The 14,122-nt window shown below is 36.8% G+C and overlaps 1 protein-coding gene across 4 annotated transcripts in view; it reads right to left on the bottom strand.

The window, feature by feature from the left end:
* LOC141258716 (uncharacterized) overlaps nt 1–13,918 on the bottom strand; it is a 49,593-nt gene extending 35,675 nt beyond the window's left edge. For 3 of the 4 annotated variants that reach the window (XM_073673746.1, XM_073673743.1, XM_073673747.1), the window contains exons 1-2: nt 13,768–13,918; nt 13,043–13,177 (exon numbers count right to left, since the gene is read on the bottom strand). In XM_073673746.1, the coding sequence (XP_073529847.1) occupies nt 13,043–13,117 (75 nt within the window). In that variant the 5' untranslated portion in view covers nt 13,118–13,177; nt 13,768–13,918. Of the gene's footprint in view, nt 1–13,042; nt 13,178–13,411; nt 13,661–13,767 lie in introns of those variants that run through there. The other variant, XM_073673744.1, reaches the window with a different exon arrangement.
* Between the last annotated feature and the right edge of the window lie 204 nt (nt 13,919–14,122).

Here is a 14,122-nt window from a genome sequence, read left to right as displayed (position 1 = left end):
AAGAGTTTACCTCTCCGCTCAGCAGATAATAGAAATATAGAAGAGATTACCTCTCCGCTCAGCAGATAATAGAAATCTAGAAGAGTTTACCTCTCCGCTCAGCAGATAATAGAAATCAAGAAGAGTTTACCTCTCCGCTCAGCAGATAATAATAGAAATGTAGAAGAGTTTACCTCTCCACTCATTAGATAATAGAAATAGAGAAGAGTTTACCTCTCGACTCAGCAGATAATGATAGAAATATAGAAGAGTTTACCTCTCCACTCAGCAGATAATGATAGAAATATAGAACAGTTTACCTCTCTACTCAGCAGATAATGATAGAAATATAGAAGAGTTTACCTCTCCACTCAGCAGATAATAATAGAAATATAGAAGAGTTTACCTCTCCACTCAGCAGATAATAGAAATATAGAAGAGTTTACCTCTCCGCTGAGCAGATAATGATAGAAATATAGAACAGTTTACCTCTCCACTCAGCAGATAATGATAGAAATATAGAACAGTTTACCTCTCCACTCAGCAGATAATAGATATAAAGAAGAGTGTACCTCTCTGCTCAGCAGATAATAGAAATATAGAAGAGTTTACCTCTCCACTCAGCAGATAATAATAGAAATAAAGAAGAGTTTACCTCTCCACTCAGCAAATAATGATAGAAATATAGAAGAGTTTACCTCTCTACTCAGCAGATAATAATAGATATATAGAAGAGTTTACCTCTCCACTCAGCAGATAATGATAGAAATATAGAAGAGTTTACCTCTCCACTCAGCAGATAATAGATATATAGAAGAGTTTATCTCTCCACTCAGCAGATAATGATAGAAATATAAAAGAGTTTACCTCTCCACTCAGCAGATGATAGAAATATAGAAGAGTTTACCTCTCCGCTCAGCAGATAATAGAAATATAGAAGAGTTTACCTCTCCACTCAGCAGATAATAGAAATATAGAAGAGTTTACCTCTCCACTCAGCAGATAATGATAGAAATATAGAAGAGTTTACCTCTCCACTCAGCAGATAATAGAAATATAGAAGAGTTTACCTCTCCACTCAGCAGATAATGATAGAAATATAGAAGAGTTTACCTCTCCGCTCAGCAGATAATAGAAATCTAGAAGAGTTTACCTCTCCACTCAGCAGATAATAGAAATATAGAAGAGTTTACCTCTCCACTCAGCAGATAATAGAAATATAGAAGAGTTTACCTCTCCGCTCAGCAGATAATGATAGAAATATAGAAGAGTTTACCTCTCCGCTCAGCAGATAATGATAGAAATATAGAAGAGTTTACCTCTCCGCTCAGCAGATAATAGAAATATAGAAGAGTTTACCTCTCCACTCAGCAGATAATAGAAATATAGAAGAGTTTACCTCTCTGCTCAGCAGATAATAGAAATATAGAAGAGTTTACCTCTCTGCTCAGCAGATAATAGAAATATAGAAGAGTTTACCTCTCCACTCAGCAGATAATAATAGTTATATAGAAGAGTTTACCTCTCCACTCAGCAGAGAATAATAGAAATATAGAAGAGTTTACCTCTCCACTCAGCAGATAATAGAAATATAGAAGAGTTTACCTCTCCACTCAGCAGAGAATAATAGAAATATAGAAGAGTTTACCTCTCCACTCAGCAGATAATAGAAATATAGAAGAGTTTACCTCTCCACTCAGCAGATAATAATAGAAATATAGAAGAGTTTACCTCTCCACTCAGCAGATAATAGAAATATAGAAGAGTTTACCTCTCCGCTCAGCAGATAATAGAAATATAGAAGAGTTTACCTCTCCGCTCAGTAGATAATGATAGAAATATAGAAGAGTTTACCTCTCCACTCAGTAGATAATAGAAATATAGAAGAGTTTACCTCTCCACTCAGCAGATAATAGAAATATAGAAGAGTTTACCTCTCCAATCAGCAGATAATGATAGAAATATAGAAGAGTTTACCTCTCCACTCAGCAGATAATGATAGAAATATAGAAGAGTTTACCTCTCCACTCAGCAGATAATGATAGAAATATAGAAGAGTTTACCTCTCCACTCAGCAGATAATGATTGAAATATAGAAGAGTTTACCTCTCCACTCAGCAGATAATAATAGAAATATAGAAGAGTTTACCTCTCCACTCAGCAGATAATAGAAATATAGAAGAGTTTACCTCTCCGCTCAGCAGATAATGATAGAAATATAGAAGAGTTTACCTCTCCGCTCAGCAGATAATGATAGAAATATAGAAGAGTTTACCTCTCCACTCAGCAGATAATAGAAATATAGAAGAGTTTACCTCTCCACTCAGCAGATAATGATAGAAATATAGAAGAGTTTACCTCTCCACTGAGCAGATAATGATAGAAATATAGAAGAGTTTACCTCTCCACTGAGCAGATAATGATAGAAATATAGAAGAGTTTACCTCTCCACTGAGCAGATAATGATAGAAATATAGAAGAGTTTACCTCTCCACTCAGCAGATAATGATAGAAATATAGAAGAGTTTACCTCTCCACTCAGCAGATAATGATAGAAATATAGAAGAGTTTACCTCTCCACTCAGCAGATAATGATAGAAATATAGAAGAGTTTACCTCTCCACTCAGCAGATAATGATAGAACTATAGAAGAGTTTACCTCTCCACTCAGCAGATAATGATAGAAATATAGAAGAGTTTACCTCTCCACTCAGCAGATAATGATAGAAATATAGAAGAGTTTACCTCTCCACTCAGCAGATAATGATAGAAATATAGAAGAGTTTACCTCTCCACTCAGCAGATAATGATAGAAATATAAAAAAGTTTACCTCTCCGCTCAGCAGATAATAGAAATATAGAAGAGTTTACCTCTCCACTCAGCAGATAATGATAGAAATATAGAAGAGTTTACCTCTCCGCTCAGCAGATAATGATAGAAATATAGAAGAGTTTACCTCTCCACTCAGCAGATAATGATAGAAATATAGAACAGTTTACCTCTCCACTCAGCAGATAATGATAGAAATATAGAACAGTTTACCTCTCCACTCAGCAGATAATAGATATAAAGAAGAGTGTACCTCTCTGCTCACCAGATAATAGAAATATAGAAGAGTTTACCTCTCCACTCAGCAGATAATAATAGAAATATAGAAGAGTTTACCTCTCCACTCAGCAGATAATAATAGAAATATAGAAGAGTTTACCGCTCCACTCAGCAGATAATAATAGAAATATAGAAGAGTTTACCTCTCCACTCAGCAGATAATAGAAATATAGAAGAGTTTAAGTCTCCACTCAGCAGATAATAGTAGAAATATAGAAGAGTTTACCTCTCCGCTCAGCAGATAATAGTAGAAATATAGAAGAGTCTACCTCTCCACTCAGCAGATAATAGTAGAAATATAGAAGAGTTTACCTCTCCACTCAGCAGATAATAGTAGAAATATAGAAGAGTTTACCTCTCCACTCAGCAGATAATAGAAATATAGAAGAGTTTACCTCTCCACTCAGCAGATAATAGAAATATAGAAGAGTTTACCTCTCCGCTCAGCAGATAATAGAAATATAGAAGAGTTTACCTCTCCACTCAGCAGATAATGATAGAAATATAGAAGAGTTTACCTCTCCACTCAGCAGATAATGATAGAAATATAGAAGAGTTTACCTCTCCACTCAGCAGATAATGATAGAAATATAGAAGAGTTTACCTCTCCGCTCAGCAGATAATAGAAATCTAGAAGAGTTTACCTCTCCACTCAGCAGATAATAGAAATATAGAAGAGTTTACCTCTCCACTCAGCAGATAATAGAAATATAGAAGAGTTTACCTCTCTGCTCAGCAGATAATAGAAATATAGAAGAGTTTACCTCTCCACTCAGCAGATAATAATAGAAATATAGAAGAGTTTACCTCTCCGATCAGCAGATAATAGTTATATAGAAGAGTTTACCTCTCCACTCAGCAGAGAATAATAGAAATATAGAAGAGTTTACCTCTCCACTCAGCAGATAATAGAAATATAGAAGAGTTTACCTCTCCACTCAGCAGATAATGATAGAACTATAGAAGAGTTTACCTCTCCACTCAGCAGATAATGATAGAAATATAGAAGAGTTTACCTCTCCGCTCAGCAGATAATAGTTATATAGAAGAGTTTACCTCTCCACTCAGCAGAGAATAGAAATATAGAAGAGTTTACCTCTCCACTCAGCAGATAACAGAAACATAGAAGAGTTTACCTTTCCACTCAGCAGAGAATAATAGAAATATAGAAGAGTTTACCTCTCCACTCAGCAGATAATAGAAATATAGAAGAGTTTACCTCTCCACTCAGCAGATAATAATAGAAATATAGAAGAGTTTACCTCTCCACTCAGCAGATAATAGAAATATAGAAGAGTTTACCTCTCCGCTCAGCAGATAATAGAAATATAGAAGAGTTTACCTCTCCGCTCAGTAGATAATGATAGAAATATAGAAGAGTTTACCTCTCCACTCAGCAGATAATAGAAATCTAGAAGAGTTTACCTCTCCGCTCAGCAGATAATAGAAATCAAGAAGAGTTTACCTCTCCGCTCAGCAGATAATAATAGAAATGTAGAAGAGTTTACCTCTCCACTCATTAGATAATAGAAATAGAGAAGAGTTTACCTCTCCACTCAGCAGATAATGATAGAAATATAGAAGAGTTTACCTCTCCACTCAGCAGATAATGATAGAAATATAGAACAGTTTACCTCTCTACTCAGCAGATAATGATAGAAATATAGAAGAGTTTACCTCTCCACTCAGCAGATAATAATAGAAATATAGAAGAGTTTACCTCTCCACTCAGCAGATAATAGAAATATAGAAGAGTTTACCTCTCCGCTCAGCAGATAATGATAGAAATATAGAAGAGTTTACCTCTCCACTCAGCAGATAATGATAGAAATATAGAACAGTTTACCTCTCCACTCAGCAGATAATGATAGAAATATAGAACAGTTTACCTCTCCACTCAGCAGATAATAGATATAAAGAAGAGTGTACCTCTCTGCTCAGCAGATAATAGAAATATAGAAGAGTTTACCTCTCCACTCAGCAGATAATAATAGAAATATAGAAGAGATTACCTCTCCACTCAGCAGATAATAATAGAAATATAGAAGAGTTTACCTCTCCACTCAGCAGATAATAATAGAAATATAGAAGAGTTTACCTCTCCACTCAGCAGATAATAGAAATATAGAAGAGTTTACCTCTCCGCTCAGCAGATAATAGAAATATAGAAGAGTTTACCTCTCCTCTCAGCAGATAATAGAAATATAGAAGAGTTTACCTCTCCACTCAGCAGATAATGATAGAAATATAGAACAGTTTACCTCTCCACTCAGCAGATAATAGATATAAAGAAGAGTGTACCTCTCTGCTCAGCAGATAATAGAAATATAGAAGAGTTTACCTCTCTGCTCAGCAGATAATAATAGAAATATAGAAGAGTTTACCTCTCCACTCAGCAGATAATAATAGAAATATAGAAGAGTTTACCTCTCCACTCAGCAGATAATAATAGAAATATAGAAGAGTTTACCTCTCCACTCAGCAGATAATAGAAATATAGAAGAGTTTACCTCTCCGCTCAGCAGATAATAGAAATATAGAAGAGTTTACCTCTCCTCTCAGCAGATAATAGAAATATAGAAGAGTTTACCTCTCCACTCAGCAAATAATAGATATATAGAAGAGTTTAACTCTCCGCTCAGCAGATAATGATAGAAATATAGAAGAGTTTACCTCTCCACTCAGCAGATAATAGAAATATAGAAGAGTTTACCTCTCCACTCAGCAGATAATAGAAATATAGAAGAGTTTACCTCTCCACTCAGCAGATAATGATAGAAATATAGAAGAGTTTACCTCTCCACTCAGCAGATAATGATAGAAATATAGAAGAGTTTACCTCTCCACTCAGCAGATAATGATAGAAATATAGAAGAGTTTACCTCTCCACTCAGCAGATAATAGAAATATAGAAGAGTTTACCTCTCCAATCAGCAGATAATAGAAATATAGAAGAGTTTACCTCTCCGCTCAGCAGATAATAGAAATATAGAAGAGTTTACCTCTCCGCTCAGTAGATAATGATAGAAATATAGAAGAGTTTACCTCTCCACTCAGCAGATAATAGAAATATAGAAGAGTTTACCTCTCCACTCAGCAGATAATGATTGAAATATAGAAGAGTTTACCTCTCCGCTCAGCAGATAATAATAGAAATATAGAAGAGTTTACCTCTCCACTCAGCAGATAATAATAGAAATAAAGAAGAGTTTACCTCTCAACTCAGCAAATAATGATAGAAATATAGAAGAGTTTACCTCTCTACTCAGCAGATAATAATAGATATATAGAAGAGTTTACCTCTCCACTCAGCAGATAATGATAGAAATATAGAAGAGTTTACCTCTCCACTCAGCAGATAATAATAGATATATAGAAGAGTTTACCTCTCCACTCAGCAGATAATGATAGAAATATAAAAGAGTTTACCTCTCCACTCAGCAGATGATAGAAATATAGAAGAGTTTACCTCTCCGCTCAGCAGATAATAGAAATATAGAAGAGTTTACCTCTCCACTCAGCAGATAATAGAAATATAGAAGAGTTTACCTCTCCACTCAGCAGATAATGATAGAAATATAGAAGAGTTTACCTCTCCACTCAGCAGATAATAGAAATATAGAAGAGTTTACCTCTCCACTCAGCAGATAATAGAAATATAGAAGAGTTTACCTCTCCACTCAGCAGATAATAGAAATATAGAAGAGTTTACCTCTCCACTCAGCAGATAATAGAAATATAGAAGAGTTTACCTCTCCACTCAGCAGATAATAGAAATATAGAAGAGTTTACCTCTCCGCTCAGCAGATAATAGAAATCTAGAAGAGTTTACCTCTCCACTCAGCAGATAATAGAAATATAGAAGAGTTTACCTCTCCACTCAGCAGATAATAGAAATATAGAAGAGTTTACCTCTCCGCTCAGCAGATAATGATAGAAATATAGAAGAGTTTACCTCTCCGCTCAGCAGATAATAGAAATCTAGAAGAGTTTACCTCTACACTCAGCAGATAATAGAAATATAGAAGAGTTTACCTCTCCACTCAGCAGATAATAGAAATATAGAAGAGTTTACCTCTCTGCTCAGCAGATAATAGAAATATAGAAGAGTTTACCTCTCTGCTCAGCAGATAATAGAAATATAGAAGAGTTTACCTCTCCACTCAGCAGATAATAATAGAAATATAGAAGAGTTTACCTCTCCGATCAGCAGATAATAGTTATATAGAAGAGTTTACCTCTCCACTCAGCAGAGAATAATAGAAATATAGAAGAGTTTACCTCTCCACTCAGCAGATAATAGAAATATAGAAGAGTTTACTTCTCCACTCAGCAGAGAATAATAGAAATATAGAAGAGTTTACCTCTCCACTCAGCAGATAATAATAGAAATATAGAAGAGTTTACCTCTCCACTCAGCAGATAATAATAGAAATATAGAAGAGTTTACCTCTCCACTCAGCAGATAATAGAAATATAGAAGAGTTTACCTCTCCGCTCAGCAGATAATAGAAATATAGAAGAGTTTACCTCTCCACTCAGCAGATAATAATAGAAATATAGAAGAGTTTACCTCTCCACTCAGCAGATAATGATAGAAATATAGAAGAGTTTACCTCTCCACTGAGCAGATAATGATAGAAATATAGAAGAGTTTACCTCTCCACTGAGCAGATAATGATAGAAATATAGAAGAGTTTACCTCTCCACTCAGCAGATAATGATAGAAATATAGAAGAGTTTACCTCTCCACTCAGCAGATAATGATAGAAATATAGAAGAGTTTACCTCTCCACTCAGCAGATAATGATAGAAATATAGAAGAGTTTACCTCTCCACTCAGCAGATAATGATAGAAATATAGAAGAGTTTACCTCTCCACTCAGCAGATAATGATAGAAATATAGAAGAGTTTACCTCTCCACTCAGCAGATAATGATAGAAATATAGAAGAGTTTACCTCTCCACTCAGCAGATAATGATAGAAATATAGAAGAGTTTACCTCTCCGCTCAGCAGATAATAGAAATATAGAAGAGTTTACCTCTCCACTCAGCAGATAATAGAAATATAGAAGAGTTTACCTCTCCACTCAGCAGATAATGATAGAAATATAGAAGAGTTTACCTCTCCACTCAGCAGATAATGATAAAAATATAGAAGATTTTACCTCTCCGCTCAGCAGAGAATGATAAAAATATAGAAGAGTTTACCTCTCCGCTCAGCAGAGAATGATAAAAATATAGAAGAGTTTACCTCTCCGCTCAGCAGATAATGATAGAAATATAGAAGAGTTTACCTCTCCACTCAGCAGATAATAGAAATATAGAAGAGTTTACCTCTCCACTCAGCAGATAATGATAGAAATATAGAAGAGTTTACCTCTCCACTCAGCAGATAATAGAAATATAGAAGAGTTTACCTCTCCACTCAGCAGATAATGATAGAAATATAGAAGAGTTTACCTCTCCGCTCAGCAGATAATGATAAAAATATAGAAGAGTTTACCTCTCCGCTCAGCAGATGATAGAAATATAGAAGAGTTTACATCTCCGCTCAGCAGATAATAATAGAAATATAGAAGAGTTTACCTCTCCACTCAGCAGATAATAGAAATAGAGAAGAGTTTACCTCTCCACTCAGCAGATAATAGAAATAGAGAAGAGTTTACCTCTCCACTCAGCAGATAATGATAGAAATATAGAAGAGTTTACCTCTCCACTCAGCAGATAATGATAAAAATATAGAAGAGTTTACCTCTCCACTCAGCAGATAATAGAAATATAGAAGAGTTTACCTCTCCACTCAGCAGATAATGATAAAAATATAGAAGAGTTTACCTCTCCACTCAGCAGATAATAGAAATATAGAAGAGTTTACCTCTCCACTCAGCAGATGATAGAAATATAGAAGAGTTTACCTCTCCGCTCAGCAGATAATAGAAATATAGAAGAGTTTACCTCTCCACTCAGCAGATAATAGAAATATAGAAGAGTTTACCTCTCCACTCAGCAGATAATGATAGAAATATAGAAGAGTTTACCTCTCCACTCAGCAGATAATAGAAATATAGAAGAGTTTACCTCTCCACTCAGCAGATAATAGAAATATAGAAGAGTTTACCTCTCCACTCAGCAGATAATAGAAATATAGAAGAGTTTACCTCTCCACTCAGCAGATAATAGAAATATAGAAGAGTTTACCTCTCCACTCAGCAGATAATAGAAATATAGAAGAGTTTACCTCTCCGCTCAGCAGATAATAGAAATCTAGAAGAGTTTACCTCTCCACTCAGCAGATAATAGAAATATAGAAGAGTTTACCTCTCCACTCAGCAGATAATAGAAATATAGAAGAGTTTACCTCTCCGCTCAGCAGATAATGATAGAAATATAGAAGAGTTTACCTCTCCGCTCAGCAGATAATAGAAATCTAGAAGAGTTTACCTCTACACTCAGCAGATAATAGAAATATAGAAGAGTTTACCTCTCCACTCAGCAGATAATAGAAATATAGAAGAGTTTACCTCTCTGCTCAGCAGATAATAGAAATATAGAAGAGTTTACCTCTCTGCTCAGCAGATAATAGAAATATAGAAGAGTTTACCTCTCCACTCAGCAGATAATAATAGAAATATAGAAGAGTTTACCTCTCCGATCAGCAGATAATAGTTATATAGAAGAGTTTACCTCTCCACTCAGCAGAGAATAATAGAAATATAGAAGAGTTTACCTCTCCACTCAGCAGATAATAGAAATATAGAAGAGTTTACTTCTCCACTCAGCAGAGAATAATAGAAATATAGAAGAGTTTACCTCTCCACTCAGCAGATAATAATAGAAATATAGAAGAGTTTACCTCTCCACTCAGCAGATAATAATAGAAATATAGAAGAGTTTACCTCTCCACTCAGCAGATAATAGAAATATAGAAGAGTTTACCTCTCCGCTCAGCAGATAATAGAAATATAGAAGAGTTTACCTCTCCACTCAGCAGATAATAATAGAAATATAGAAGAGTTTACCTCTCCACTCAGCAGATAATGATAGAAATATAGAAGAGTTTACCTCTCCACTGAGCAGATAATGATAGAAATATAGAAGAGTTTACCTCTCCACTGAGCAGATAATGATAGAAATATAGAAGAGTTTACCTCTCCACTCAGCAGATAATGATAGAAATATAGAAGAGTTTACCTCTCCACTCAGCAGATAATGATAGAAATATAGAAGAGTTTACCTCTCCACTCAGCAGATAATGATAGAAATATAGAAGAGTTTACCTCTCCACTCAGCAGATAATGATAGAAATATAGAAGAGTTTACCTCTCCACTCAGCAGATAATGATAGAAATATAGAAGAGTTTACCTCTCCACTCAGCAGATAATGATAGAAATATAGAAGAGTTTACCTCTCCACTCAGCAGATAATGATAGAAATATAGAAGAGTTTACCTCTCCGCTCAGCAGATAATAGAAATATAGAAGAGTTTACCTCTCCACTCAGCAGATAATAGAAATATAGAAGAGTTTACCTCTCCACTCAGCAGATAATGATAGAAATATAGAAGAGTTTACCTCTCCACTCAGCAGATAATGATAAAAATATAGAAGATTTTACCTCTCCGCTCAGCAGAGAATGATAAAAATATAGAAGAGTTTACCTCTCCGCTCAGCAGAGAATGATAAAAATATAGAAGAGTTTACCTCTCCGCTCAGCAGATAATGATAGAAATATAGAAGAGTTTACCTCTCCACTCAGCAGATAATAGAAATATAGAAGAGTTTACCTCTCCACTCAGCAGATAATGATAGAAATATAGAAGAGTTTACCTCTCCACTCAGCAGATAATAGAAATATAGAAGAGTTTACCTCTCCACTCAGCAGATAATGATAGAAATATAGAAGAGTTTACCTCTCCGCTCAGCAGATAATGATAAAAATATAGAAGAGTTTACCTCTCCGCTCAGCAGATGATAGAAATATAGAAGAGTTTACATCTCCGCTCAGCAGATAATAATAGAAATATAGAAGAGTTTACCTCTCCACTCAGCAGATAATAGAAATAGAGAAGAGTTTACCTCTCCACTCAGCAGATAATAGAAATAGAGAAGAGTTTACCTCTCCACTCAGCAGATAATGATAGAAATATAGAAGAGTTTACCTCTCCACTCAGCAGATAATGATAAAAATATAGAAGAGTTTACCTCTCCACTCAGCAGATAATAGAAATATAGAAGAGTTTACCTCTCCACTCAGCAGATAATGATAAAAATATAGAAGAGTTTACCTCTCCACTCAGCAGATAATAGAAATATAGAAGAGTTTACCTCTCCACTCAGCAGATAATGATAAAAATATAGAAGAGTTTACCTCTCCGCTCAGCACATAATGATAAAAATATAGAAGAGTTTACCTCTCCGCTCAGCAGATGATAGAAATATAGAAGAGTTTACCTCTCCGCTCAGCAGATAATAATAGAAATATAGAAGAGTTTACCTCTCCACTCAGCAGATAATAGAAATAGAGAAGAGTTTACCTCTCCACTCAGCAGATAATAGAAATAGAGAAGAGTTTACCTCTCCACTCAGCAGATAATGATAGAATATAGAAGAGTTTACCTCTCCACTCAGCAGATAATAGAAATAGAGAAGAGTTTACCTCTCCACTCAGCAGATAATAGAAATAGAGAAGAGTTTACCTCTCCACTCAGCAGATAATGATAGAAATAGAGAAGAGTTTACCTCTCCACTCAGCAGATAATAGAAATATAGAAGAGTTTACCTCTCCACTCAGCAGATAATAGAAATATAGAAGAGTTTACCTCTCCACTCAGCAGATAATAGAAATATAGAAGAGTTTACCTCTCCACTCAGCAGATAATAGAAATATAGAAGAGTTTACCACTCCACTCAGCAGATAATAGAAATATAGAAGAGTTTACCTCTCAACTCAGCAGATAATAGAAATATAGAAGAGTTTACCACTCCACTCAGCAGATAATAGAAATATAGAAGAGTTTACCTCTCAACTCAGCAGATAATAGAAATATAGAAGAGTTTACCTCTCCGCTCAGCAGATAATAGAAATATAGAAGAGTTTACCTCTCCGCTCAGCAGATAATAGAAATATAGAAGAGTTTACCTCTCCACTCAGCAGATAATGATAGAAATAGAGAAGAGTTTACCTCTCCACTCAGCAGATAATAGAAATAGAGAAGAGTTTACCTCTCCACTCAGCAGATAATGATAGAATATAGAAGAGTTTACCTCTCCACTCAGCAGATAATAGAAATAGAGAAGAGTTTACCTCTCCACTCAGCAGATAATAGAAATATAGAAGAGTTTACCTCTCCACTCAGCAGATAATAGAAATATAGAAGAGTTTACCACTCCACTCAGCAGATAATAGAAATATAGAAGAGTTTACCTCTCCACTCAGCAGATAATAGAAATAGAGAAGAGTTTACCTCTCCACTCAGCAGATAATAGAAATATAGAAGAGTTTACCTCTCCGCTCAGCAGATAATAGAAATATAGAAGAGTTTACCTCTCCGCTCAGCAGATAATAGAAATATAGAAGAGTTTACCTCTGCACTCAGCAGATAATAGAAATATAGAAGAGTTTACCTCTCCACTCAGCAGATAATAGAAATATAGAAGACTTTACCTCTCCACTCAGCAGATAATAGAAATATAGAAGAGTTTACCTCTCCGCTCAGCAGATAATAGAAATATAGAAGAGTTTACCTCTCCACTCAGCAGATAATAATAGAAATATAGAAGAGTTTACCTCTCCACTCAGCAGATAATAATAGAAATATAGAAGAGTTTACCTCTCCACTCAGCAGATAATAGAAATATAGAAGAGTTTACCTCTCCACTCAGCAGATAATAGAAATATAGAAGGGTTTACCTCTCCACTCAGCAGATAATAGAAATATAGAAGAGTTTACCTCTCCGCTCAGCAGGGAGATGATCTCTAAGGTGAGGTCGGTTATTCTTCTCTTCGTCCATGTTTGCTTCGTCATTCGGGGTAAATCTGGGTGGTGTGAAGGTCTCTGGTCTTCGGGGTCTTTATGATCGGGGGGCTGTAATCACAGGGACATCATCGTTAGTCACATCCGGAGCTGAACTCGTAGTGCAGTGACATTACAGATTATTAATAGGTATTTTACACCGGGGCATCGGCTGAGGTTTCCTCCGGTTAGCGCTCAGCTTGCGCTCTCTTACAGTCTCTCAGTTTCTTCCGGCCTCATGAATATAGGGGGTCGGTGAAGACGGTTAGGGGTCTCTAATATGAGGGCACAGAGCAGGATTCCCACCTGTGTAACCAGTAAAGTCTTCCCCTGTCTGCGCTCGGCCTGGTCACAGCCCTCAGTGAGTCTTCTGGAGGAGCTGTCCACTTGGAGGCGCTATTTCTCCTCCTCAGGGGGGATCCGTGTAGTATATACTTTCCCCTCCGTATATGACGGCAGCAGTGACACACACGCAGGTGACACGGAGGCTCCTGACAGTGTGCGGACCGCGGGGAGGACTCAGACGTCTGCGGTCACAGAGGGGACACAGAGACTGCAGGGAGGGAGCAGAACACCGGCGGACACTGTGTGACTGAGGAAGAGGAAGCCATGACTGCAGCAGACTGTGTGTGAGAGCCGAGTCCTGGCTGCTGTCACCTCACCTGATACCGCAGCCGTGTGAACGCGTCCTGTGCGCAGGGCTGACACCAGAGACAACAGCTGCACCCACTGCACGGCGAGACTGCAGGACCCGTGATGACGTCAGCACCATGTGATCAGGGGCGGGGCTCTGTGGAACTTTGGTGGTGAAGGAACTGTGATGGCGTCAGCACCATGTGATCAGGGGGCGGGGCTGTGCAGAGACTAAATCCAAGGTAGTGACGAGTTCGGAGTTGATTTTTTCTGGGACTGACGTCACCGGAAGGGGCGGGGTCTACCCTGTAGACAGTTCAGTGCTGCCACCACTAGACGGCGCTGCTCCAGGCTCTCATACACTCTGCTGCAGGCGCTTCTGGC

The sequence above is a fragment of the Phyllobates terribilis genome, unplaced genomic scaffold (assembly GCF_046119375.1).
Source record: "Phyllobates terribilis strain yellow unplaced genomic scaffold, ASM4611937v1 Scaffold_3__8_contigs__length_932513732, whole genome shotgun sequence".
Lineage (NCBI taxonomy): Eukaryota > Metazoa > Chordata > Amphibia > Anura > Dendrobatidae > Phyllobates > Phyllobates terribilis.
Note: the sequence above shows the minus strand (reverse complement) of the source record. Positions and strands in the feature narration are given on the sequence as shown.